Source organism: Chanos chanos, chromosome 15 (assembly GCF_902362185.1).
Source record: "Chanos chanos chromosome 15, fChaCha1.1, whole genome shotgun sequence".
NCBI classification, from domain to species: Eukaryota; Metazoa; Chordata; class Actinopteri; order Gonorynchiformes; family Chanidae; genus Chanos; species Chanos chanos.
In genome coordinates this window covers 1,319,591-1,345,662 of record NC_044509.1, presented here as the reverse complement: position 1 = coordinate 1,345,662, position 26,072 = coordinate 1,319,591, and the positions used below count along the sequence as shown (strand labels likewise).

The 26,072-nt window shown below is 44.6% G+C and overlaps 1 protein-coding gene across 2 annotated transcripts in view; it reads right to left on the bottom strand.

Annotated features, from left to right (window-relative positions):
* Nucleotides 1-4,695: 4,695 nt before the first annotated feature.
* ephb4a (eph receptor B4a) overlaps nucleotides 4,696-26,072 on the bottom strand; it is a 33,314-nt gene continuing 11,937 nt past the window's right edge. The window contains exons 2-17 of one of the 2 annotated variants that reach the window (XM_030792345.1): nucleotides 23,003-23,073; nucleotides 21,973-22,254; nucleotides 21,428-21,818; nucleotides 16,899-17,054; nucleotides 15,970-16,305; nucleotides 15,716-15,840; nucleotides 12,752-12,926; nucleotides 12,431-12,530; nucleotides 10,377-10,441; nucleotides 10,127-10,240; nucleotides 9,329-9,576; nucleotides 8,893-9,108; nucleotides 7,467-7,616; nucleotides 7,102-7,295; nucleotides 6,344-6,502; nucleotides 4,696-4,834 (exon numbers count right to left, since the gene is read on the bottom strand). In XM_030792345.1, the coding sequence (XP_030648205.1) occupies nucleotides 4,723-4,834; nucleotides 6,344-6,502; nucleotides 7,102-7,295; nucleotides 7,467-7,616; nucleotides 8,893-9,108; nucleotides 9,329-9,576; nucleotides 10,127-10,240; nucleotides 10,377-10,441; nucleotides 12,431-12,530; nucleotides 12,752-12,926; nucleotides 15,716-15,840; nucleotides 15,970-16,305; nucleotides 16,899-17,054; nucleotides 21,428-21,818; nucleotides 21,973-22,254; nucleotides 23,003-23,073 (2,894 nt within the window). In that variant the 3' untranslated portion in view covers nucleotides 4,696-4,722. The remainder of the gene's footprint in view (nucleotides 4,835-6,343; nucleotides 6,503-7,101; nucleotides 7,296-7,466; nucleotides 7,617-8,892; nucleotides 9,109-9,328; nucleotides 9,577-10,126; nucleotides 10,241-10,376; nucleotides 10,442-12,430; nucleotides 12,531-12,751; nucleotides 12,927-15,715; nucleotides 15,841-15,969; nucleotides 16,306-16,898; nucleotides 17,055-21,427; nucleotides 21,819-21,972; nucleotides 22,255-23,002; nucleotides 23,074-26,072) is intronic. The other variant, XM_030792346.1, reaches the window with a different exon arrangement.

Sequence of the window (26,072 nt, the reverse complement as noted above, 5' to 3'; positions counted from 1 at the left end):
AGCCTGGGGCTAGACTGGGAGATGATGGGGGAGGGGGGGGGTAAGGGTGGTGGGCAGGTAGAACAGGCCAAGTGAACTCTCTTTGTATTCTCCTGCTTAACCCTCTCATTAGCACATAGCTTTAGGCCAGAGGAAATGAAAGCGGAAAGGGTGAAGGGGGTGAACGAGAAAGAGAGAGAGAGAGAGAGAGAGAGAGAGAAAAGCAACGCATGCTAAATGGAGAAAGAAGGAGAAGAAGAGAGATGGATGGGCTGAATGTGTGGACAGGAGAGAAAGATGGATGGATGGAGAGAGGGAGGGAGGACAGGGGGAGGTGGAGAGATTTAGTGATGTGATAGAGTGGAGTGCATAAACACAGAATGGAGCTCTGAAGGACAGAGAGATGGATGGAAAGGTAAACAGGGCTCCACAAGTACAAACACACAGACAGACGAATGGACAGACAGACGGATGGGTGTTTATATGGACTAATAGGCAGATGAACAATCTCACAGGGTGCTACCGAATATCGCTCTATGGAAAGTTTTCCACATGCAGAATTTCAAACAGAGAGGATGTCAGCCCAAAGACCCGACGTCTGTAAGGAAGACACAAATTACTGCTTCATTGTGTATGTGTGTTTGGGGTGAGGCTCAATGCTATCAAGACAAATCTAGAGTAAGCAGACAAGAACCACTTAAAACTGTCTTTCTCTCTCTCTCACACACACACACACCCACGCAAACTTAGTAAACACAGACTGCATGCTATCAGACAGGCTCTCTTACACACACACACACACACACACACTTTCTGTGTGTCTCTTCATATCCTCTCTCTCTTTGTGGTGTGAGTACATGCCTGAGTGCACACAGGAATGTGAAGAACAGAGAACACAAAGCCTGAAGAACTCTATGGACAGGTCTCTCTCTCTCACACACACACACACACGAACAGGGCAGTGCTGATGTCCCTTATCTCTCTGCTGTCAGTCTCTAATGTATAGGTGTACAGATAAAGGTTATACACACTCACACACACACATTCACACTCTGTCAGTCTTGAAGCACCTGAGACAACCCCCTGACAGCACTGTGACACACATTCATACGGAGTCAACAATAAACACACGGGGGACAGACTCCTGACAAGTGTGTGTGTGTTTATGTGAGATAGAGAGGGAGGGGTGTGTTTCACAGAGAGATTGCTGTTCTCTCTCCAGACAAATCAAAGCTGTCGTCAAATCAACTCAAATTTAACAAATGACTGTTTTTTTTTACTGAGCAAGCAGAAAGAAAACAGACACTAATGCGTGACGTGAAAAGTAAATACAGCACAATCTTAAAACATGAATTTTTCAAGCAAATCGAATGAAATAGACTCTAAAAGTCTTGCTGAGGTTAGACAGATCATGGGTCAGTCTATGGTCACCACAACCCAAATACAACAAGATTCATTTATTTCTGGAAGCCTTGGATAAGTGAGCAGAACTTGGGGCTCTCTTCACCTGGAAAACCGGCAACTGATTCACATGGACAGTTGGTGAAAAGTGAGTTTTTTTTGTGCCCAAAAATTGGCAAGTGCAAATCATATTCAAAAGGTTGTTTGTTTAGTTTTATGGAACAGGTGAACAGGTGTTTATCTATCTATCTATCTATCTATCTATCTATCTATCTATCTATCTACTTGACGTTAAAGGACATGTAGTTGAGGAGATGTGTAAGTCATCTGGACTGGATCTCAGTGTGGAGCTGCTATCATGACCTGTGGAAACATGTTCCTGAGCTGAGAGACAAGTTTGGGCTTTGACAAAATAAAGGAGGAACTGAACTGGATTCTCTGGTAACCCCCACCGGTGAACATGTGAGAATTTACTCAGCAAACCTAAGAGAGTGGAAGATCTGTTTGCATCTTAGGTCAAAACTGTGATGGAGGAAGAGGGTAGATTTTTATCTAGACTGAGACATTGAAGCGTGTGTGTGTGTGTCACAGAGGGGCATTGCAGAGGGTGGAGTCCTTTTGTTTTTTGGCTGAGGGAGCTTAGACAAGGAATGCTCTCAAAGAACCATTGTTTTAAAGACAGACAAGAGGAGAGGGGGTCCCCTCCTCTCTCTCTGCAATGAGCTTTGTTTTCTCACTAAGGGTGAACATTTAACACACACACACCACACACACACACACCACACACACACACACACACACACACACACACACACACAACTAGGTTGAATGGTGCAACCTAGAAAACCATAAAACATTTTAACAAAAGAACTGTGACCTAAAGTTATGTTTAAAAATTTTTTTTTCACCATAAACCTTGTGCATCATCATGTCATGATAATTTGGCTTGGACAATAATCAGCACACACGCTCTGTCGAGAGAAAGGCCTGCACCCCAAACCTGAACATAAAAAAATACCCATTAAAAAAATATCAACACCTTTACATGTATGCAGATTCTTCAGGTTCGTCCCAAAGGCTGAGTCTGTTCCCAGTGACAGGATGGGCAGATCACTACATACACATGTGTAGTGAGAGAGAGAGAGAGAGAGAGAGAGAGAGAGAAACGAGAGATCCCAAAGGCTGACAGAGAAAAAAAGAGTGTGACATTAAAGAAAACACTGGAGAGAAACAGAGAGATGGAAAGAGGCACAGGAGAGCGAGTGAGAGAAAAGAGAGAGAGAGAGAGAGAGAGAGATGGAAAGAGGCACAGGAGAGCGAGTGAGAGAAAAGAGAGAGAGAGAGAGAGAGAGAGAGAGAGAGAGAAAAGTTTAGTGTCAAGGACAGGTTGGGTGCAGTTTTGCTGCTAAAGGAGGGATTGGAAACGAGGGACATTCCCCAAGGAGAGAAGGAGAGAGAAGAAAAAGAGAGAGAGAAGAAAAAGAGAGAGAGGGAGGATGGGTGGCGGGTGAGGGAACTAAAAGCCCCCCATTCCTAAAACTCAATTACTCCTCCTCTGTCGGCTGGGAAGAAGGTCACCAAACCTACAGGGAGGACTGTCTGACACGAACCCTGCCAAGAATAAGGATCTAACCACACAGATTACTAAAATATGAATCCCGCAGGTGTGTGTGTGTGTGTGTATGAAACCAGTGACTGAACAGCGCTCTCATGGCCTGTCACATTTAAAAAGATTAGACATAATGCCAAACAGGAGGATAAGAGTGAGAGAGAGAGAGAATGAGCGGATACACGGAGATGAAAACCTTTATTCTGACAGAACACAGATTACATAAAACACAGAAAAAAGGTTTAAGTCATTTACATAAATCAAGACTTTTTTTAAAGAACAAAAAGGTAAGAGAGCATTTAATAGGTGGGCTGTTTGCCCGATGCGAGGGTGGATCTTCTCCTGTTACCCACAATGGTTCTGTGTGACCATTACGGGGTCAAAGCTTAGTAAAGATGGTTTGATTTTTGTATTGATTGGTTTTGAGGAAACTAAGCCAAGGCTACAAAAAGACAAAACGAACACTGAAATTCACGTCCATTCACGACTGAGTGAAAAGGACACCCTGCTTCGGAGAAGGAAGAGCAAATCGACACCTTTCTCACTGTAAAGCAGCAGTCTCTGGATCTGTGTCTTCTGTCTGCTGCAAAATACCTTGTATAAAACATTGACAGTTTTCTTTTGGTCTCTCTGTTTCTCTGTCAGCTTGTAGTTAATATCTGAGCGTGAGTGTGTGTGCGCACAGGTGTGTGTGTGTGTGGAATACCCTTAATCTGAATCACAAACATGGCTTATCCTGCTTAGAGAAGTTTGAAAAGATTAAAACATTTGTCTCATGAAAACATGACTGAAAAAAATTTACACAAGTGCTTCTATATCTCTAACTGTTTTTCTCACTCTCCATTTCTCTCTGTCTCTCTCTCTCTCTCACACACACACACACACACACACACCACTGGAAAAAGAGACAGGACATTCCCCTTGCAGAAACCAACACACAAGGAACATAAGCAGAGGGCTTGCCCTTAACAATACAAGTAACAGAGAAATTGCTGAAAACACACACACACTTTCAGAGTATGAATGTGCATGTGAAATTCACTCATTCAAAATCCAACATTTATAGCAGTAAGAGTCTGATGAGACGCAGAAAGAGCTGTCAGTCATATTCCACACATCCAAAGTTTCTCTTTTTGACTGCATCAACTGTCCTGAAATCTGAAAGTCCTCTTTATTCCTCAACATAGAAACTCTCCAATAGAAAAATACTCTGTGATTCCTCCCTCAGTGTAGTCTGTGGGGCTGCTATTATGACATCACAGGCTCAGCGTTGTGACGTCATCACTGTCAGGGCATTGTAACGACATTCCATTGGTCACCGTCTCATTGCTGAGTTAGGTTTGGTTTATCATGGCTCACACCTGCCTCTGCGTTGTCCGATAATAACTCACAGACGAACCATCACATCTGTGTGGTTCCTCTTCTCTGTTTTCGTGGCACTAGTAAGTTCTCAATGACAATCTCCGAGCCAGTAGAAAAGTCCCTTAAAACCCTGTTTTTCTTTGCGTTCCTGAAGGATGTCCTGATTGGTCAGACTGTGAAGAAGTAATGTTCCTGATTGGTTCATTCTCTGGATGAGAATCCCAGGTCCACAGTAGAGGAAGAGCAAGCTGTGCGTGTCTGTGCGTGTGTGTGTGTATGTAGAATGTGCGTGTGTGCGTGTGTGCGTGTGAGTGTGTGTGTGTGTGTGTGTGCGTGTGTGTGTGTGAGTTAGTGTCCTGGGACAGGAGTGTTCAGTACAGGATGTTGGCAGGGCTCTTGTTGGTCTGAACCCTCAGGGCCTGAATGCTAGAGAGGATCTTCTTTTGATGACCAGCCAGGGTAACCCCCAAACGCAGCAGGTCCCTGAGTGAGACACACAGCCACACGGAGGTGGAGAGAGTCAGGCAGAGACAGAGATGGGGAGAAAGAACATTCTGTGGGCTATAAGCGAACATTATAGGCTGTTTGGGCACATTTGTGGATGAACATAGAGTAACTCTCTGTGACTGCAGAGCGGTCTGTCTGAATTTTACAGTGGTCTGACTGACCATAGACAAGTATGTGTGAATAATTGAGCTGCACAGAACTGCAAATCAAGCAGAAGAATTAATGAGAGAACAGAACTGGGGAAATGTGACCATGCAAATATGTGGAAAAGTGTGATATTAATAAGCATGAGGTTAGTTCAGCATGTACATGTGTACAGGAGAACAGGTGAGCTCTGTACATTTAAACTGTTGCTGTAGCTGTGTGTGTTTAACCTGTAGCTGTGTGTGTTTAACCTGTAGCTGTGTGTGTTTAACCTGTTGCTGTGTGTGTGTATCTGTGGGTGTTTAACCTGTTGCTGTGTGTGATTAATCTGTTGCTATGTGTGTATCTGTGTGTGTTTAAACTGTTGCTATGTGTGTAGCGGTGTGTGTTTAAGCTGTAGCTGTGTGTAGCAGTGTGTATTTAACCTGTAGCTGTGTGTGTTTAACCTGTTGTTATGTGTGTATCTGTGTGTGTTTAATCTGTTGCTATGTGTGTATCTGTGTGTGTTTAACCTGTTGCTATGTGTGTATCTGTGTGTGTTTAACCTGTTGCTATGTGTGTATCTGTGTGTGTTTAACCTGTAGCTGTGTGTGTTTAACCTGTAGCTGTGTGTGTTTAACCTGTAGCTGTGTGTGTTTAACCTGTTGCTGTGTGTGTTTAACCTGTAGCTGTGTGTGTTTAACCTGTTGCTGTGTGTGTTTAACCTGTTGCTGTGTGTGTTTAACCTGTTGCTGTGTGTGTTTAACCTGTAGCTGTGTGTGTTTAACCTGTTGCTATGTGTGTATCTGTGTGTGTTTAACCTGTTGCTATGTGTGTATCTGTGTGTGATTAACCTGTTGCTATGTGTGTATCTGTGTGTGTTTAACTTGTTGCTGTGTGTGCAGCTGTGTGTGTTTAACTTGTTGCTGTGTGTGTATCTGTGTGTGTTTAATTTATTACTGTGTGTGTAGCTGTGAGTGTTTAACTTATTGCTGTGTGTGTAGCTGTGTGTGTTTAACTTGTTGCTGTGTTTGTAGCTGTGTGTTTAACTTGTTGCTGTGTTTGTAGCTGTGTGTGTTTAACTTGTTGCTATGTGTGTATCTGTGTGTGTGTGTGTGTGTTTAACCTGTTGTTGTGTTTGTAGCTGTGTGTGTTTAACCTGTTGCTGTGTTTGTAGCTGTGTGTGTTTAACTTATTGCTGTGTTTGTAGCTGTGTGTGTTTAATTTATTGCTGTGTTTGTAGCTGTGTGTGTGTGGCGTACAGCTGCGATGGTGAACAGTTCAGTGCAGGTGGAGCACACAGCCGTACGGTGGAAGGTAGAAGGGCATGTCTGTTCGAGCAGATGTCCAGCAGTCACTCACTCTGTGTTGATGTGTGTGATGAGCTGCATGGAAGTGTATCCGGCCTGCACAAAGCTCTCCTCATACCGCTCCATCTTAATGGCTCTCAACCACTCTCCTACTGATCCACAGGAGGAGAGAGCAGGGGAAGACCACTGCTCCAGTAATGGGTGGGAGGGTCTGAGAGAGAGAGACAGAGAGAGAGAGAGAGAGAGAGAGAGAGAGAGAGAGAGAGAGAGAGAGAGAGAGAGAGAGAGAGAGCTAAATGTAATGTGTATTTGACAGTAAAATAGCCCCTAGCTCAGTTTTAAAGAGAGTGAGGGAGGAATTACTGTTATAGGAAGTGTCACATTACAGTGGTGCATTTAGCTCGCCTCAGGGGACAGACTTACACAGAGTACCAATGAGAGATAGGCCTCAACTTTGATTAGTGGGTGAGTTATTATCCCCTATAGGCAGAGGGGTGGGGCTAGCAGGTGACTGACAGTGACGGGTAGTCATGTTGAGTGATTTGGGGGAGGGACTTGAGCAGTCTTGAGTGACACGCTGAGATGAGAAGGGGCAGATGAAACTCACTGAGAGGAAAGTGAACTGAATGGACCAACCAGAGGCCTAATAAAACTGACAGACAGGTCACCACAGGGGGCAGAAAGAGGGGCAGGAATTTAATAGTGACTGACAGGGGTCCATGTTGAGTTTGACAAAGAGAGAATTAGATACAGTTATAGCCCGTCACATACAACACCGTACATCAATGGTACACACACACACACACTTACCCAGATCCATCCTGGGCTGTGATTTTGAGGGAGGCGGGGTTGCGTATGAGTTTATCCAATGAGCTGACGATGTCGGCGAAACGGGGGCGGGCCGTTCTTTCTTTTTGCCAACAGTCCAACATCAGCTGGTGTAGGTGGGTGGGGCAGTCGGGGGGCGGGGGCAGCCGATAATCCTGCTCTATGGCATTTATCACCTGTCAATCACACAGTTAGACAGGGAATGCTCATGTTCAGGGCCATACTACACTTGATCTCCTGTACACGCACGCACGCACGCACGCACACACAGACACACTAAAACACACATAAACACACATACACAAACACACAGACACACACACATACACACAGATGTAGTAACTTACATCCTGGTTACTCATGTCCCAGTAGGGTCTTTCTCCAAATGACATCACCTCCCACATAACGATACCATAGCTCCACACGTCTGACGCAGACGTAAACTTCCGGAAGGCGATTGCCTCCGGGGCAGTCCAGCGGATCGGGATCTTACCGCCCTGACAGGAGAAGAACAGAGATAAAGGTCAGACTGACCCAACATCAAAGTCAAGGAACTCTAACAGTGAGAGAACAAATGTGCTCAGATTTGTTCAGGTCATCCACTCAACCCGCCGGCTCAGACAGACAGACAGATCACCCACTCAACCCGCTGGCTCAGACAGACAGACAGACAGATCACCCACTCAACCCGCCGGTTCAGACAGACAGACAGACAGACAAACAGATCACCCACTCAACCCGCCGGCTCAGACAGACAGACAGACAGATCACCCACTCAACCCACTGGTTCAGATAGACAGACAGACAGCCAAAGATCACCCACTCAGCCTGCAGGCTTAGACAGAAAGACTGAGTGAGAGACAGACAGACAGAATGACAGAGTGAGAGACAGACAGACTAACAGACAGAGTAATAGACAGACAGACACAGACTGACAGACACAGATAGATAGATAGATAGATAGATAGATAGATAGATAGATAGATAGATAGATAGATAGATAGATAGATAGATAGACAGACAGACAGATAGATAGATAAAAGTTTATTTATAAAAGTAATAAATGACTGTCTGATATTTGATTTAAAAAGTTAACTGATTGTTTGATTCATTGTTTTGATTTGATTTGCTTGTCGACACACACTGTGAAAATTATTATTACTTAAATGAATAACTGCAGCTGACCCCCACAGAGCTGTGAGTGTGTGTTTTTATGTGTTGATGTGCGTGTGTGTGTGTGTGCGCGCTTATATTATGTATATGTGTGTGTGTGTGTGTGTGTGCGTGTGTGTGCGTGCGTGTATGTTATGTATATGTGTGTGTGTGTGTGTGTGTGTGTGTGTGCGTATGTTATGTATATGTGTGTGTGCGTGTGCGTATGTTATGTATGTGTGTGTGTGTGTGTGTGTGTGTGCGTGCGTGCGTGCGTATGTTATGTACGTGTGTGTGTGTGTGTGTGTATGTTATGTATGTGTGTGTGTGTGTGCGTGCTTATGTTATGTATATGTGTGTGTGTGTGTGTGTGTGTGCGTGCGTGCGTGCGCGCTTATGTATATGTGTGTGTGCGTGTATGTTATGTATATGTGTGCGTGTGTGTGTGTGCGTGCGTGCGTATGTTATGTATATGTGTGTGTGCGTGCGTATGTTATGTATGTGTGTGTGTGTGTGTGTGCATGCGTGCGTGTGTGTGTGTGTGTGTATGTTATGTATATGTGTGTGTGTGTGTGTGTTATGTATATGTGTGCGTGTGTGTGTGTGTGTGTGTTCTCTCACCAGTGAGCTGGTGTAGGTGGGATCTGAGGAGTTTTCCTGGAGGAATCGGGACAGGCCGAAGTCGGAGACTTTGCAGACCAGGTTACTGTTGACTAGAATGTTCCGTGCTGCCAGGTCCCGATGGACATAACTCATCTCAGACAGGTACTTCATACCTGAGGCAATACCACGCAGCATCCCCACCAACTGGATGGGTGTAAACTGCCCATCATTCAGCTAGAGAGAGAGACAGAGAAAGAGAGAGAAAGAGAGAGAGAAAGAGAGAAAGAGAGAGAGAGAGAGAGAGAGAGAATGAGAGAGAGAGAGAGAGAGAGAGAGGGGGTACATTAATGTGAACAGACTGAAAGACTCAGGCAGAGACAGACAACTAATTAACAATTAACAGTTAATAGACAGACAGATACACACACACACACACACACACACACACACTAACCCGTAGGAATGAGTCTAGTGCTCCGTTTTCCATAAACTCTGTGAGGATCATGACAGGACAGCTGGATGTGATGATGCCCTCTAGGTGGATGATGTTTGGATGCTGAAACTGTCCCATGATGCTTGCCTCCGACAGGAAGTCCCGCCTCTGTTTATCTGTGTATCCACCCTTTAGGGTCTTAATGGCAACATAGTTCTCTTTTTTCCCAGGAACCCTCAGCCGTCCACGACACACCTCACCAAACTCACCTACAACACACAGACAGGCAGTTTATACTAACACACACACACACACACACGACAGACCTCACCAAACTCACCTACAACACACAGACAGGCAGTTTATACTAACACACACACACACTCTTACTCTGTCTGTCTCTCTCACACACACACATACACGACACACCTCACCAAACTCACCTACAACACACAGATAGGCAGTTTATACTAACACACACACACTCTTACTCTCTCTGTCTCTCTCTCTCACACACACACACACGACAGTCCTCACCAAACTCACCTACAACACACAGACAGGCAGTTTATACTAACACACACACACTCTTACTCTGTCTGTCTCTCTCTCACACACACACACACGACAGACCTCACCAAACTCACCCACAACACACAGATAGGCAGTTTATACTAACACACACACACACTCTTACTCTCTCTGTCTCTCTCTCACTCACACACACACATGCACAAATGCACCCACGCGCACACACACACGGTGAGTAACGTGCTCTGGTGATTACACATATTGGCTGAATCCTGGAGAGAGACTCACCGGCTCCAATCACCTCTTCTATCTTCACAAAGGAGACGTCAATCTCTTTAGCAAACTCTCTCACTGCCTCATTAGGGTCTTCATACGTGAAAGGATCGATATACACCTTCACTCCTAAAGGACAAAGACAGACAGAGAGAGAGAAAGAGAGAGAGGTCAATATGTTTTCAAATTATATGTGTGTGTTTGTGCGTGTGTGTGTGTATCTATGTATTTGTAGTGTGTGTGTGTGTGTTTGACACATTCTTACCTTGGCCCATAAGGTACTGGTTATGCTTATCACTGAGTTCTGGATCCTTCAGGCGATTCTGTTTACTGAGAACAGACACACACACACACACAGATTTAAACTGTATTCAGACGATTCTGTTTACTGAGAGAAAACACACACACAGAGAAGACATTTTAGACTGTATTCTGGTGTGTGTGTGTTTTTCAACAGTCACTTGCGGCAATCTGTGGTAACTGGTAACTGTTGTTATCTCTCTCTACATACACCATGCTCCTCAGACACACACACACACACACACAGACACACACACACAGACACACACACAGACACACACACAGACACACACAGAAATGTGCCCCATTCCCTGGGATCCACACCCACACCCACTCCACACAGAACTGCCGTCCCTCTCTTTCCTCTTGTTTCCTGTCTCTCCGTCTCGGTCCACTCTCAGGTTGCATAGTTAGATTTCATGGTACAGATGGATCAGGTACAGATTCAATTACTCTCTCACCTTCCAACCTCCCTCCAGCCCTCCCTCTCTCCCTTCTTCTCTCTCTCTTTTGTTCCCTGTGTTTGGGAACACTTGAACACGTCTAAGGTCAATTAGTGACTCTTTTCCTTGCCTGGGAAAATGACTATATACTTACAAAACGCTCTCATTCTCTCTCTCTCATATTCTCTCTCTCTCTCTCATATTCTCTCTCTCTCTCTCTTTCTCTCTCTCTCTCTCATTCTCCCTCTCTCTCATTCTCCCTCTCTCTCTCTCATTCTCCCTCTCTCTCTCTCTTTCTCAGGACTAAAAATAGCAGTGTGTTTCCCACCCTGATCTGATGGCAGGTCTGCTTTGACCGGAGGCTTTTGGGGTGTGTGTGTGTGTGTGTGTGTGTGTGAACACATGGTTTTTCAGAGTTTTGTAACCACACACATATCTTACCAGTGTGTGTGTGTGTGTGTGTGTGTTTGTGTGTGTACATGTGTGTGTGTTTGTATAAGTATAAATGTTAATATATGGGAATGTTATGAGTGACTTTGGCAGACATATATTTGAGTGTACACACACACGCTATATAATCTCAAGTACGTGTGAATGCGTATGTGTGTGTGTGTGTGTGTGTCTGTGTGTGTGTATGTGACTGTGTGTGTGTGTGTGTGTGTGTCAGGTCTATTGTTCTCTTGCCTTGGCCTGTGGAGACTGGAACGGGAGGTCTGTATCCTGTCTCTCTCTCTCTCTCTCTCTCTCTCTCTCTCTCTTTTCCTCTTTTTCCCATAACCTCTCTCTCTAGGGTTATCTGTACTGGATGTATCTGAGCAGGGCAGGTTTTGTATTCTCTCTCTCTGTGGAAATGTGCGATAATTATAAACGCCATGTGTACTGACTCACTCAAAACACATTGTGGTATACCTGTATCATATAAAATTACATCTACACCTCCCACTATATACTCTACCATTCATCCATCCATCCATCCATCCATCTGTCCGTCCATCCGTCCTGGCTCTGTGGTATTGACCATTTTTGCAGTGTGTACATATAGTTTTTCTCTGGCAGAGCTGGTGAGAGTGGTCCCCCGTCACACTGACAGACCGCTCCCCCGTCACACTGACAGACCGCTCCCCCGTCACACTGACAGACCGCTCCCCCGTCACACTGACAGACCGCTCCCCCGTCACACTGACAGACTACTCCACACAGTCTTCCCTAACGCTGCACCAACTCTGCCCTGGCCGTATTCCTCAGCCATCAGTATCACATCTCCTTAAAAATCTCTCCGTTTCCTATCGACGGTTACGTTCTTGAATCACCTCTGAATCAGTATTTGAATGCTTTGGTTATTTAGGGGAGTGTCATAGTTACCGTGGGCCGTGTTTATAATACATTACTGTATTACTGTTTAAACACTCAGGGACGTAATTGGTTGATTTACTGTGCTACACATATTTCTGGACATGTGGCTTGTCTCTTCATCTCTCCCTCTCTTGTTCAGCACCCCATCCATCTTTCCATCTCTCCCTCTCCCCTTCTGAGCTGCCATCACTCCCTCTTTTCTTCCCGCTCTCTGCGTTCTCACCGGATACAGAAGACGGCAATGCCAATGACCGTGATGAGAAGAACCATCCCCATGGCGACAAGAACCCCGGTTACCAGCAAGGGAGAGGAAGAATTATCTTCTGAAACAGAGAGAGAGAGAGAGAGAGAGAGAGAGAGAGAGGGGGGGGGGGGGGGGGGGGCAGAGATTAACATTCATATAATTGGAAAAGTCTAACTAGTAGATTTGTGTAGACACAAAGAGAGAAACCTTTTTTTAACCAGTCATGTTTGTGAATGTGAAAGTCGTGTTTGTAGTGTTGGAGGTGGTTGGGCGTGTCCATATGGTTGGGCGTGTCCATACCATCCGGAAGGGTCCGAAACGAGAAGGCCGGGCCGAAGTTCCCGTATCCTGCCTGCGTCTGAGCTCTGACCTGAACGTCATACTGTGTGGCTCTTCGTAGGTCACTTAACACAACCTGAGCACTCTCACTTTCCTTAAAACGGCAACGGGGCTCATCTGTCCCTCGCTCCTGTGACTGACACACACACACACACACACACAGAGGCATGTCAGAATATATGTATACAGGTAGGGTAGCACAAACACACAACCACACAAACACATGTATAACATTCACAAATGCGCGTGCTCAAATTGACTATTGTTCAGAATAAGTCAGCCTACTTTTATTAACCGTATAATGAACTGGATGGAACTGGAAGTGAATTTGACTAAACAGAGAAATGGAGAGAGAACTAGACGAGACAAGAAATAAAGACAATTAAAAGAAAGAAAGAGAGAAAGAGAGAAAGAAAGAAAGAAAGAATGGTGAAAGAGGATGGAGGGAGCAGTAAGAAACAAAAGACTGAACAAATTAAACAAACAGATGAAAAATCAGAGGAAAATGGATAACTGCACCTAAAACAGAGCACAGAATAATGTCATACAACGCAAAGACCCACAAACACACGGCCACAAACAAACACCACTCACAACCCAGTATCCCCAATCAAATAGCACCCTCAAAATAATGTCATACAACACAAAGACCCACAAACACACGCCCATAAACGAACACCACTCACAACCCAATATCTCCAACCAAATAGCACCCTCAAAATAATGTCATACAACACAAAGACCCACAAACACACGCCCACAAACAAACACCACTCACAACCCAATATCCCCATTCAAATAGCACCCTCAAAATAATGTCATACAACACAAAGACCCGCAAACACACGCCCACAAACAAACACCCTCAAACACAAACTATAAACAAACAACCACCATCAAACAAATGCCCACAAACAACACAAACAAACAAACATTTTCAAAACAAAAATACATACAGAGAGACAGGTGGGTGTGTGGGTGGATGATGAATGGATAGATAGATAGATAGATAGACAGATAGATAGATAGTAGGGGTGTAACGATTCACCGATATGAATCGGAGACCAATTTCAACATTAAAGATGCAACCACATCGATACGCGGACCCTTGGATCGACCTAAATGTATCATGAACCGGTCGATGGTCCGATTCTAAAGTAACGAAACGGCTGACTGAAGCTGTGCTGCTAATTCTACTTTAATATTTAGCTGTTGCGGAAGACTCACTGATCTAACGTTAGAAGTCATGTTACTTTCAAAATAATAACGACTGCCTCTCATTCGCTACTAAATCTGCACAGCCTCTCGCGTTTGACCTTTTACCTTTTACGGGAGTAACGTTAGCCTTGCTTGCGAGGTAAAAACAACGGCTGCGTCCAAAACCGCATATTAACGTACTGCACGCTAAACTTGCATTGAAGTACGTAGTGCGCAGTACGTACTAAAAGATTTTAGACAAGAAAGTATGCTAGAATTTGGACGCACTAATGAGGTAATCAAAATGCGCCACATTTTGCGCGTGAGCTTTATAATCGCGGTTTAATGACGACTACCTGTAAACAGACACAGCGGTACATTTAAACACCGCATCAGAAACGCCCCTTTTTTCCATGTGGCCTTATAGGACTGAAAAGTGTCCAGTGCTCGCATACTTCGGTTTTCCAACGGAAGTAGTATATCATCCGGGTACTATTCATATACTACTCTATGCATACTATGGCTGTGTCCGAAATGGCATACTACATACTACTCGTATACTAATTATGACGTAAAAGTAGTAAGTAGTATGCAATATGTGAAAAATAAAAATTTTGCAGTACACTACAGTTACCCGGATGATGTACTACTCTGGCGAAAATTTCTAGTATACATCCCGAGCTCACTTCGCTGGCTACTGCATCCCATGATGCAACGCGGTAACCTCTAACTTTCCGAAAATTTTCAAAAAACAAGTGTAGTGCACTACACGAAATGTCTCATAATTGTACCATACTGCATACTAGCGTGTGGAGTAGTGTGCAGTACGCAGTGTATACTAGGCTAGTATGTAGTGTGCAGTACGCTAGTATGCCATTTCGGACACAGCCTATGTATTTGGACGTACTACTAATGGTGGCGTACTGTTTTGACGTACTATTTAGTACGTTAGTATGCGGTTTTGGACGCAGCCAACAACAACACCACGTCCGACAGCGCTGACGTAGTGCACCATCAAATCTAAGGTCTAAAGTTTAGAAGACATTTGGATTTTATAAGACAGAAGGAAAATTGGACAAAAGTCTGGTTATTTGTAAGGTCTGTAGAACAGCAATTAAATACCGCGGTAGCATGACAAATCTTAGCACTGACTTGGTGAGACGGCATGATGAAACCGATGCGGGCGACCTGCAGCTAGCACAAGCGAGAACACGCAATACAAAGACACGGATATTAAACACTTTATCCAGCCAGAACTCGTTGAGGTCTAAGGCAACAACGACATCTAGGCTATAGCCCGTTTTATTGCCAAGGACTTAAAATGTTTGTTCATAAAGTCTTTTTGTCTGTGTCTGTTGGAAAAGTAATAAACGATTGGTCTTCCATTTTTCCCCGTGCCATAAAGTAAAAAAAATATAAAATATATCTATTTGAAGCTAAGCAATGCCGCTTTAATAGAATTGGCTCATTTTATTTATTATTTATTTGTCTATAATGGAAAATGAATGTCTACATTAAACAAATATTAAGAACTGTATCAGACTGCATCGTATCGAATCGCACCAAATCGTTCCTTATGAAAATGTATAGTCACTGAATCGTATCGTAGCCCATGTATCTAGATACATATCGGATCGTCTTATAAGGGGGAGATGCACACCCCTAATGGACAGACAGATAGATCAACAGATAGAATGTGTACAGAGGTCCACAGAGTGTGTGTGTTACCTTCTCGCAGTAGCGGAGCTGGTACAGTAGAATATTGTCATGTGTTTGGGCGGGAACAGACCAGTGAAGAGTCAGACTGGACTCCGTAGCATCACTCCTTCTCAATCCAGACACCACAACAGGAACTAAAAATTATACACGCACACACACACACAAAGTTAATTATAATATCTGCAGCGTGAGAAAATCTGTGAGTCATACTCATCTTCCTTTCTCTCTCACTCTCTCTCTCTCTCTCTCTCTCTCTCGCTCACCGTTGTGACTGGTGGTGATGTTGACGGTGCTGCTGGCAGGTCCCTGCAGGCTGAGTGTGGAGACCCCGTTAAGGGCCTGGACGGTGAAGGTGTAAGTGGTGTGAGGTTTGAGACCCCACACACTCACACGCGTGCCCTGGAGACCCCGCTGGGAGGGGCGGTAACTCACGCTCTCTCCACACGGAGAACAGGACCCTTCAGAGTTCGCACACACCTCACACTCCACAGCGTATGACAGGTCTGTGCGACCCCCGCTGTCCAGCGGTTTGCTCCACTCCAGAGTTACCGACGTCTCGTTTATCTGAGGAAATACATTCCGCGGAGAGGAGGGGGGACCTGAGAGAGAGGAGGGGGGGAGGTGTCTGTGTATGAACATGGGTGTGATTCACTCCTCATCCTGCCAAAGCAGTGAATCAGAAACAGGCAAGTGTATGTCTCACAGCAAACACACAGGCCTTCATCATAAATAACAACAAGCAAACAATAACAAAATACTGCAGAGTGTGACAGTTGCCTGTACTTCACTCCTACTCAAACCCCTACTCTCAGAAACAGAGACCCATTCACATTCTGTGTCCTTTCACACAACAAACTGACTGGTGCACTCAACTGTCAATCAAACCTGCCCTACTGCCCTCTCCATGCTGAGCTCCAATAAAAAAATGCGTATCAGAAAATTAAACAGTCTACAAAAATAGTATGAATCCACTGAGGTCAGGGTGCAATGCAAAAAATATAAAAATAACATAGAGGCTAGGGAATGATGCAGAGTGTGTTTGTGTGTGTGTGTGTGGTTGAGAGTGCGCATGTGTGTGGGTCTGTGTAGTATGATTTTGTGTGTAGTTAAGTGTGTGTGTAGGTTGATGTGGGAATCTTTGTGTGGTCAAATGTGTGAACGTGTGTGTGTGTGTGTCTGAGGGTATACCCACGTGTACATGCGGAGTCCAGTCTATCAGTGGGTGCTCTGTAGTATCCTGTACGACACCCACATGAGGCAGCTCCTCTTCCTGCTGTGTAACTGTAGTCAGGACACGGAGAACACACCCCCGGCCCCGAACCCAGCTTAAAATGACCCAGCAGACAGGCTGAGAGAGAGGGAGAGAATGAGAGAGAGAAAAAGAGGGGTGTTTAAACAAAAAGTCAAACAGAACAGGAGAACTCATCTGTCTCTCTCTTGAATCCTAAACGGTGAAATGGATATGAACACACATGCATGTGTACAGACATGGTGCCAGTGTAAACTGCCTATAAATCAAACTCTCTCACTAATGTACTCTCAATCCTATAACGCAAACACACGCGCACACACACACACACACAGACTGATTCCTCTGATTTTGCAATCTTTTGAGATCTTTCTGACTATGAAAAGCATTTGTGTGTGTGTGTGTGTGTGTGTGTCTCCTTACTGGGACTTTTGCAAATGATTCAAATTTTCCAGTGTGTCTGTCTGCAATCCAGGTTTATCACTAACCAAACACACGCACACACACGCACACACACACACACAGAGGAGTTTTTAAGGTGTGAATCCAGTGGGACAGGAAACCACATGTCGAAAGACAAAAAAACCATCGTCAGCGCTATCTCACACGATGACATCATCATCATCACCACCATCCCTCTTCCTTTCCCAGACTTTATAAATAACCATCACACACACACACACACACACACACACACACACACACACACACACACACACACACACACAGAGCCCATCTTTCTCTCTCTCTGTCTCTCTTCTCAATCTGTACAAGTACTTTACATAAACAGATACACACCACCCATCTCTCTCTCTTCTAAATCTGTACAAATATTTTACAAGCACATAAACACACACACACACACACATACACAAGTATGTCTAATCTGAGGAGCTCTGGATTTCCTTCAAACGCTGTTTTTCAGCAGATGAGCTGACTGTGTTGGCTGAAACAGTTGGATGGTGTGGAGCAGAACCCGGGCCCTGACTGTTAACCCTTACACAGAACCACAACCAGAACCAGGGGGAACCCAACACAGTTTCACCCAGAAATGACTCAAACACAGGACAAACTGTGTGAAGGTATACATCAGCTCCACTCCAACAAGAGAAAGTTTGTTTTCAAATATCAATAAAAATGAGTCTCAAAACATTGTGACCAGTTGTAGAACCTATTGTGTTACACATACAAAGCAGTTAGAGTTATCTTATCAGTTATAGTTATGGTTATCTCATCTAATCAGTTATATGTGGGCCAATTTGATAAATCGTGAATTTGAAAAACGGGTTAAACCTGAGCTGTGAAATCAGTCTCCAGCGTGCACAGGACAGAATAAGCCCAGTCCCCGTAACAGAACCACGCTGAGGAAGGAGTCCGAGGACACTCACGGGCCCCTCCTGTGTGCCGTTTAAACAGGCAGAGGAGATGTCTGGACCAGCTTCCCCCGACACTCCACACATTTACACTGACTCATATGAATTCAACCAAATTATTAACCAACTAAGAGACACATTACTAACCCACTGCACTGCAATAACTAAAGCCCAAGGCAAACATCAACGCCCTAAACAGACCAGGATCATGGATAACAACCTGAGAAAAACCATAGCGCACACACACACACACACACACACACACACACACTTTTCCTTAGGTACTTCCCATAATCCTTTTTAAAAAGAGCAGGTGCTGTCTGCCTAAGGTGTGTTTTCCTGCAATTATAAATGGTCAATGTTTTACTAATGCTCTAATAAGACCAATTCACACAAAAAGAATAACTGAAAACAAGCTATTACGTGTGTGTGTGTGTGTGTGTGTGTGTGTGCGTGCGTGCGTGTGTGTACTCTCTACACTAGTCAGCCTCATGAACTTTCACCTCTGCCCTAACGACCTCTCCCACCACCCTCCCTCTATTTACCCTTTCACCTTCTCTTCCCAACACACACACACACACACACACACAGGTAGGGATTATCTTTTTCCATTAAGGCATATTCTGTTAGAGATGCCCAGCACTGAACCATCACACACCCTAAACAGGCCTGTATGTGCGTGTGTGTGTGCCTGTGTGTGAGAGAAAGGGTGTGAAAAAGTGTGTGTGTGAAATGTGTCTGAGTGAAAGGGTGTGAGAAGTGTGTGTGTGTGTGTGTGTGTGTGTGTGAGAGAGAGAGAGAGAGAGAAAGAGTATGTGAAGGGATGTGTGACTATGTGAGTGACTGAGCATGTGTGTGTGTGAGTGTGTGCTCTCAACACAAACTGTTTCAGTCAAATGTTTATCCACACAGCTAAGTGATACCTCTAACACACCCCTTCACATCCATCCATCCATCCATCCATGCATCCATGCATCTACCCTTTTTTAAGTGTCTCTTAACAACTGGCAATGAATGAATGGAGGTCTCCAACAGAGAGAGAGAAGATACCATTCAATCAAACACAGATGTAAAGTAAGTGTATGTGTGTGTGTGTAGACTGTGCGCACAGTGTGAGTGTGTGTGTGTGTGTGTGTGTGTGTGCGCATGTGAGTGGTAGATTTATGCATATTGAGTACAGAGTGACATAATTCAATGATATATGGTAATAAATGATAATATCTATGTGCATATATATCAGCACAGCCTGGAGACAGAACACACACACACCCACACAGACAGACAGACAGACACACACACAGACACACACACGTTTGCTGGTCTAATCCCACTGTGCGTCTAGACCTCTGTCTCACCTCTCACTGTTTATCCCTCTCTCACACTGTGTCCCTCTCTCACACTGTGTCCCTCTCTCACACTGTGTCCCTCTCCCCCCCTCCTTCTCTGCTCCTTGTCTTTCAACCTTAACACCTCTCTTTTTCAAACCTCCTCTCACCTTCTACCCGTTTCACCCCCCCCCCCCCCTTTAGCATGTCCATGACCATAGACCCCCCCCCCCCCCTTAGCATGTCCATAGTCCCCCCCCCCCTTTAGCATGTCCATGACCATAGACCCCCCCCCTTTAGCATGTCCATGACCATAGACCCCCCCCCCCTTTAGCATGTCCATACTACTTTATCTCTTCACTGTCCGTCTGTATCTGTGTTAAGATGCACATGTTCACCACAGATAAGTGTGTGTTTGTGCGCGTGCGTATGAGTGTGTGTGTATGAGTACGTGTGTGTGTGAGTGTGTGTATGAGTGTGTATATGAGTGTGTATATGAGAGTGTGTGTGTGTGTGTGTGTGTGTGTGTGTGTATGTATGTATGTATGAGTGTGTGTATGTGTGTGTGTGTGTGTGTATGTGTGTGAGTGCGTATGAGTGTGTGTGTATGAGTGTGTGTGTATGAGTGTGTGTGTGTGTGTGTATGAGTGTGTGTGTGTGTGTGTGTGTGCGCGCGCGTATGAGTGCGTGTGTATGAGTACGTGTGTGTGTGTGTATGTGTGTGTGTGTGAGTGAGTGTGTGTGTGTGTGTATGAGTGTGTGTGTGTATGTATGAGTGTGTGTGTGTGTGTGTGTGTATGTATGAGTGTGTGTGTATGAGTGTGTGTGTGTGTATGTATGAGTGTGTGTGTATGAGTGTGTGTGTGTGTGTGTGTGTGTGTGTGTAACCACAACTTTAAATCCTCTCCTCTTTAAAACTGCTTTTAACACCAATCCTACAAACTGCTGTTTCACTGCAACAGCACCAATCTCTCTCTCTCTCTCTTTCTCTCTCTCTCTCTCTCTTTCACACAGACATTCTCTCTCTCTCTTTCTCTCTCTCTTTCACACAGACATTCTCTCTCTCTCTCTCTCCCTCAGACTCTCTCTCTCTCTCTCTCTTTCACACAGAAATTCTCTGTCTCTCTCTCTTTCACACAGACATTCTCTCTCTCTCTCTCTCTCTCTTTCACACAGACATTCTCTCTCTCTCTCTCTCTCTCTTTCACACAGAAATTCTCTCTCTCTCTCTCTTTCACACAGACACTCTCTCTCTCTCTCCCTCTCTCTCTCTCTCTCTTTCACACAGACATTCTCTCTCTCTCTTTCTCTCTCTTTCACACAGACATTCTCTCTCTCTGTCTCTCTCTCTCTCTCTCTTTCTCACAGACATTCTCTCTCTCTCTCTCTCTCCCTCTCTTTCACACAGACTCTCTCTCTCTCTCTCCCTCTCTCTCTCTTTTACACAGAAATTCTCTCTCTCTCTCTCTTTCACACAGACATTCTCTCTCTCTCTTTCTCTCTCTCTCTCTCATTACTCATCCTTTCACTTCTGTTTTCCCTCTACTCCTGTTCCTCTGATCTTCTCTCGCGTCCAAACACTGCTGAGTTTTTTTTTTCATTCTAAACTCCCCCTCACTTTTCTCATAATCCCTCTTTTTCTTCTGCAAATCCCTTCTTTCCTATCCTCTGCTCTTTTTTCTACCCTTCTTTTCTCTTCTCTTTCCCTCTCCCCTACTCTCCCTCTCTCCTTCACGCTCTCTCTCTCTCTCTCTCTCTCTCTCTCTCCCTGTACCTTGGCAGCGGAGGTCTCCGTCACTGGGCTCGTGTCCAGGCAGACAGGAGCAGGTGGTTGTGGGCTGATCCACCCACTGTCCATCCTCCCCGCAGAACATTTTGGGTGGTCTGGGTTTGGTCCCGAGCTGTTCCGCGTTCTCCACGCAGCGACCCTGCGCCTCCTGGACCAGAGAGCGCGGGATGGTCTCAGGGAAGACGGAGAGGGAGCGCGTGAGCGCCGGACACTTTTTGAAGAAGACGCGGATGGAGAGCAAAGCCATGCAAGCGCCCTGGGCCTGGAAGGCCAGGTAAAAGCCCCTCTTACTGAGAGGACCCACGCGGATGGTCTTCACGTTGGACTTCTTCTCTCTGCCTTTACGCAGCAGAAAATCAGCTGCCACAGTATCCACCTGATGCCAGACAACCAGAGAGAGAGTGTGTGAGACAGGGAGAGAGAGAGAGAGACAGGGTTTAAAAGTAAGTGAAAGTATCGTAAGACAGTCTGTACATGCGCGTGCGTGCGTCTACGTGTGCGTGTGAGTGTGTGTCTACGTGTGTGTGTACCTTTGTATAGGGGTTTTCCATCCATGCGGGGTGTGTGAGTGTGGCGTCGTCTGTGTCTGTCTGATAGTAGTACAGATTAAAGGTCTCTTTACAGGAGCGATGGTGTGTGTCTCTGGACGAACACTCAACCATCGTAAACCTCAGCTCCACGTACACGTAGACCGCCTCCCGCCTGTCAATCATCTTACTGCGCAGCCAGTGGCTGGAGGAGCCATCCGTTTGACAGATCTGATAGGTCCTCACACTGTTATTCTCCTCATCTAGACCACTCACCTCCTCCCACTGGGTGGGACAACAGTGCAGGGAGAGAGACAGTGATTGGTCAGTGAGAACATCAGTCACAACAGAGGTGAAAATATTAAGCAGGGATTGTGTAAATAAAATAATGAGTTAAAACAAAGAAACAAAATGTTCAACGATATATAATTAACTGTGAATAAAATGAGAGGCTCCGGGTGGTGAGGCAGTTACGAATGCTCTTATATTTTAATGTTTCGCTTGATCAGTTTGGGAAATTGGGTGCTTTAACAGTTTGAGGGCTAATTTCTGCCCTACAGGTCAATTCATTTTCATTTTGGCTCTTAACCCTTACCCTCATGTGGAGCTTTTACATCAGGGAAAATGAATGGTAGTTAATGTAAAATGAATGGTAGTTAATGTAAAATGAATGGTAGTTAATGTAAAATGAATGGTTGTTAATGTAAAATGAATGGTTGTTAGTCTAAAATGAATAGTTGTTAATGTAAAATGAATAGTTGTTAGTGTAAAATGAATGGTTGTTAGTGTAAATTGAATAGTTGTTAATGTAAAATGAATGGTTGTTAGTGTAAAATGAATAGTTGTTAATGTAAAATGAATGGTTGTTAGTGTAAATTGAATAGTTGTTAATGTAAAATGAATGGTTGTTAGTCTAAAATGAATAGTTGTTAATGTAAAATGAATGGTCGTTAATGTAAAATGATGGGACAAAAACAAGAGCCATAATAAGTGGAATTATAAAAGATAAAAAGATCAAAGGAAAAAAGAGAACCTCAGGTTTGGAGCGTGAGTATATCGTCCACTTCAGATCTGACGTCTCTGTCTTAGTATTCATCAAAACCTCTAAAACACACACACACACACACACACACACACACACACACATACACACACACACACACACACATACATACATACACACATACACACACACACAAACAGAGAGACCGAATGAGAAAATTATCGCGCACACACCCGCCAAGCAGAAAACAGACAGTATACATAGTTGTGTAATCGTGTGTAACAGACAGTAAACAGTATACATAGTTGTGTAATCGTGTGTAACAGACAGTATACAGTATACATAGTTGTGTAATCGTGTGTAACAGACAGTATACAGTATACATAGATGTGTAACAGTGAGTAACAGACAGTATACAGTATACATAGTTGTGCAATAGTGTGTAACAGACAGTATACAGTATACATAGATGTGTAACAGTGAGTAACAGACAGTATACAGTATACATAGTTGTGCAATAGTGTGTAACAGACAGTAAACAGTATGAACAGATGTGTAACAGTGAGTAACAGACAGTATACAGTATACACAGATAAGAGTGAGAAGGCAGAGGCTATCTAATGGCCTGAGTCATTTGCCATGACAAAGAGAGAGACAGTAGCAGGCAGTACACCCCCCACACACTCACACATAGGTAGTCAGCCAACATAGAAGTAGATGGCCTAAATTTTCCACCATTTATGCTTTACCGCTGTCCAATTATTCAGTTCAGACCAGACTAATCTATCACAATAATACTGATCACATCCACAAAAATGTTCTGTCTCTGTCTGTCTGTCTGTCTGTCTGTCTTTCTCTGTCTCTCTTTTTCTGTTTAAATTTCTCCAGGCTGAACTCTGCTCTGATCATTAAGTATGTAATGAGGTAGGGTCTGGATCAGCCCCATCATTGAGTTGGGTTTGTCTATGCATACATGCACGAGTCACATGACCTCACGGAGAGGCCCCTAACGTGGCATCACTCCATCCTTTGATCTAAAAATATAAACGAATATTTCTCCTCAGCACTGGCCTCACGTTCTCCTCTGGATCATTCGCCCTCCTCCTCCTCTCCCTCCCCGGGGAGAAACACCTTTTTCACTTGTTTTACATTCTCTATCTCTCTCTCTCTCTCGCTCTCTCTGTACGTGTGCGTGTGTGTGAATGTAAGTGGGTCAGACAGATTTATATTAGCTTGCTGCAGGTACAATCCAGTTACACTCTTTCATCTCAAAAAACATGCCATGTATTTCAACTTTTATTATCTTTTACAGGGGAAATGACTGTCCCTCTAACCCCGATTAACAACCTCCCCCCCCCCCGCCCCCCATTCTGTTTTTTGTGTCTTCACCTCTCTCTTTTCCTGGCTTTCCAAACAAAGATACCTTTCTCTCTCTCTCCCTCTCAGTGTCTCACTCATGTGTCTCTTTAAATGTCCTCTCATTTTCTCTCTTCTTTTCCATCTCTCCACCCCACTGTCCTCTCCTTCACTTCACCCTCTATTTTCACCTCCAGATTTTTCACTCTTTTTTTTTCTCTCTTTCTCTCCTCTTCCGTCGGCCTAAACCCATCTTCCTCTCCATCATCCCTCTCTCTGTGGTGTGCGGCACAGCCTGGCTGGAGCTGATAACCAGGGTCCAGCAGGGAGGAGTAGGGGAGAAACACCCAGGAGGCAGCCGGGGGGGGGGGGGGGGGGGGTGTACTGGAGGAGAGGATGAGTGTGAGTAGAGAGAGAGAACTGAGGGGCACTGGAAAGAGAGAATAAGAGGAGGAAGGGTAGAAGGAAGGACTGATGTAGAAAATTGAGCGAGGTGTCAGATAAGAGGGAGAGAAAGGGAGAGAAGAGGAGAAGACAGAGACATATCTAACGGTGATTTCCCTGTGTAAGCTCAGCTCTGTGATCACACACATACAAAATTATAGACTCATTATCATTTAAAGGAACCTTCCATATGCACACTCGCACAAACACAGACACAAACACACACAAACAAACAGGTGATTAATGAGTATCATTAATCTAATTAAGAGGCAGAGTGATTGTGGAAAACGTTAAAAAGCAGATGTGCATGTCTGCAAGGCATACATTAAAAAGCAGATGTGCATCTTTACAAGTCATACATCAGTGTCTTACTGCAATATTTAAGAGAAATTGATGCATGTGAACACACACACACGGCCATGCACGCACACACACACACTCACTCATGGCCATGCACGCACACACAATCATAGTGCACCTTTAATGGCCATGCAGTACATCATTATGTTTTATGGGGCAGGATAAGCTTATGTGTGTGTGTGTGTGTGTCTGTGTGCGCGTGTGTGTATGTGTGTCTGTGTGTGTATGTAAAATAGGTTACATTTAGAGGTTGACTCAAGGATTACCATACACCTGGCAGCAAATACACATTCTGTATGTGTGTGTGTGAGTGAGTGTGTTTGTGTGTATGTGTGTGCAAGAGAGAGAGAGAATCTGAGTGGAATCAGTGATCAAAGACAAGAAGAAGCCACAAAGAATGAAGTTCAATGATCTTCCTTTCTCCCAGTTTTTCGTTTCTTTATGCCAACACACACACACACACGCACGCACACACACACACACATGCACACACACACACTGAACAATGCTTTTCCACCGCTGCTATGCAGTGTAGACACATTCTAATAGTTTAAGGAAATGGAGCAGACATACACAAGTCTCAGCAGGCCAACACACACACACACACACACACCCACACCCACATCCACACAGGATTATACCTCTCACTCACAGGTGTTCAAACTAAACTTATTCCTGATGAATAGGACCATGCTAACACTCTCTCTCTCTCTCTCTCTCACGCACACACACACACACACACACGCTCTGGGCTGTGAATGAATGACCTTGAACTTGATAACGTGCCTCAACCGATTCCAGCGTGCACTCAAAACGGCGTCTGTAATTACACACACACACACACACACACACACGCACACTTCACTTTCACATCTCTGCTTCCTTTCCACATCGCTCTCTCTGAGGAGAAAATGACAGCCCTGTGAGAAATCCACCAGCA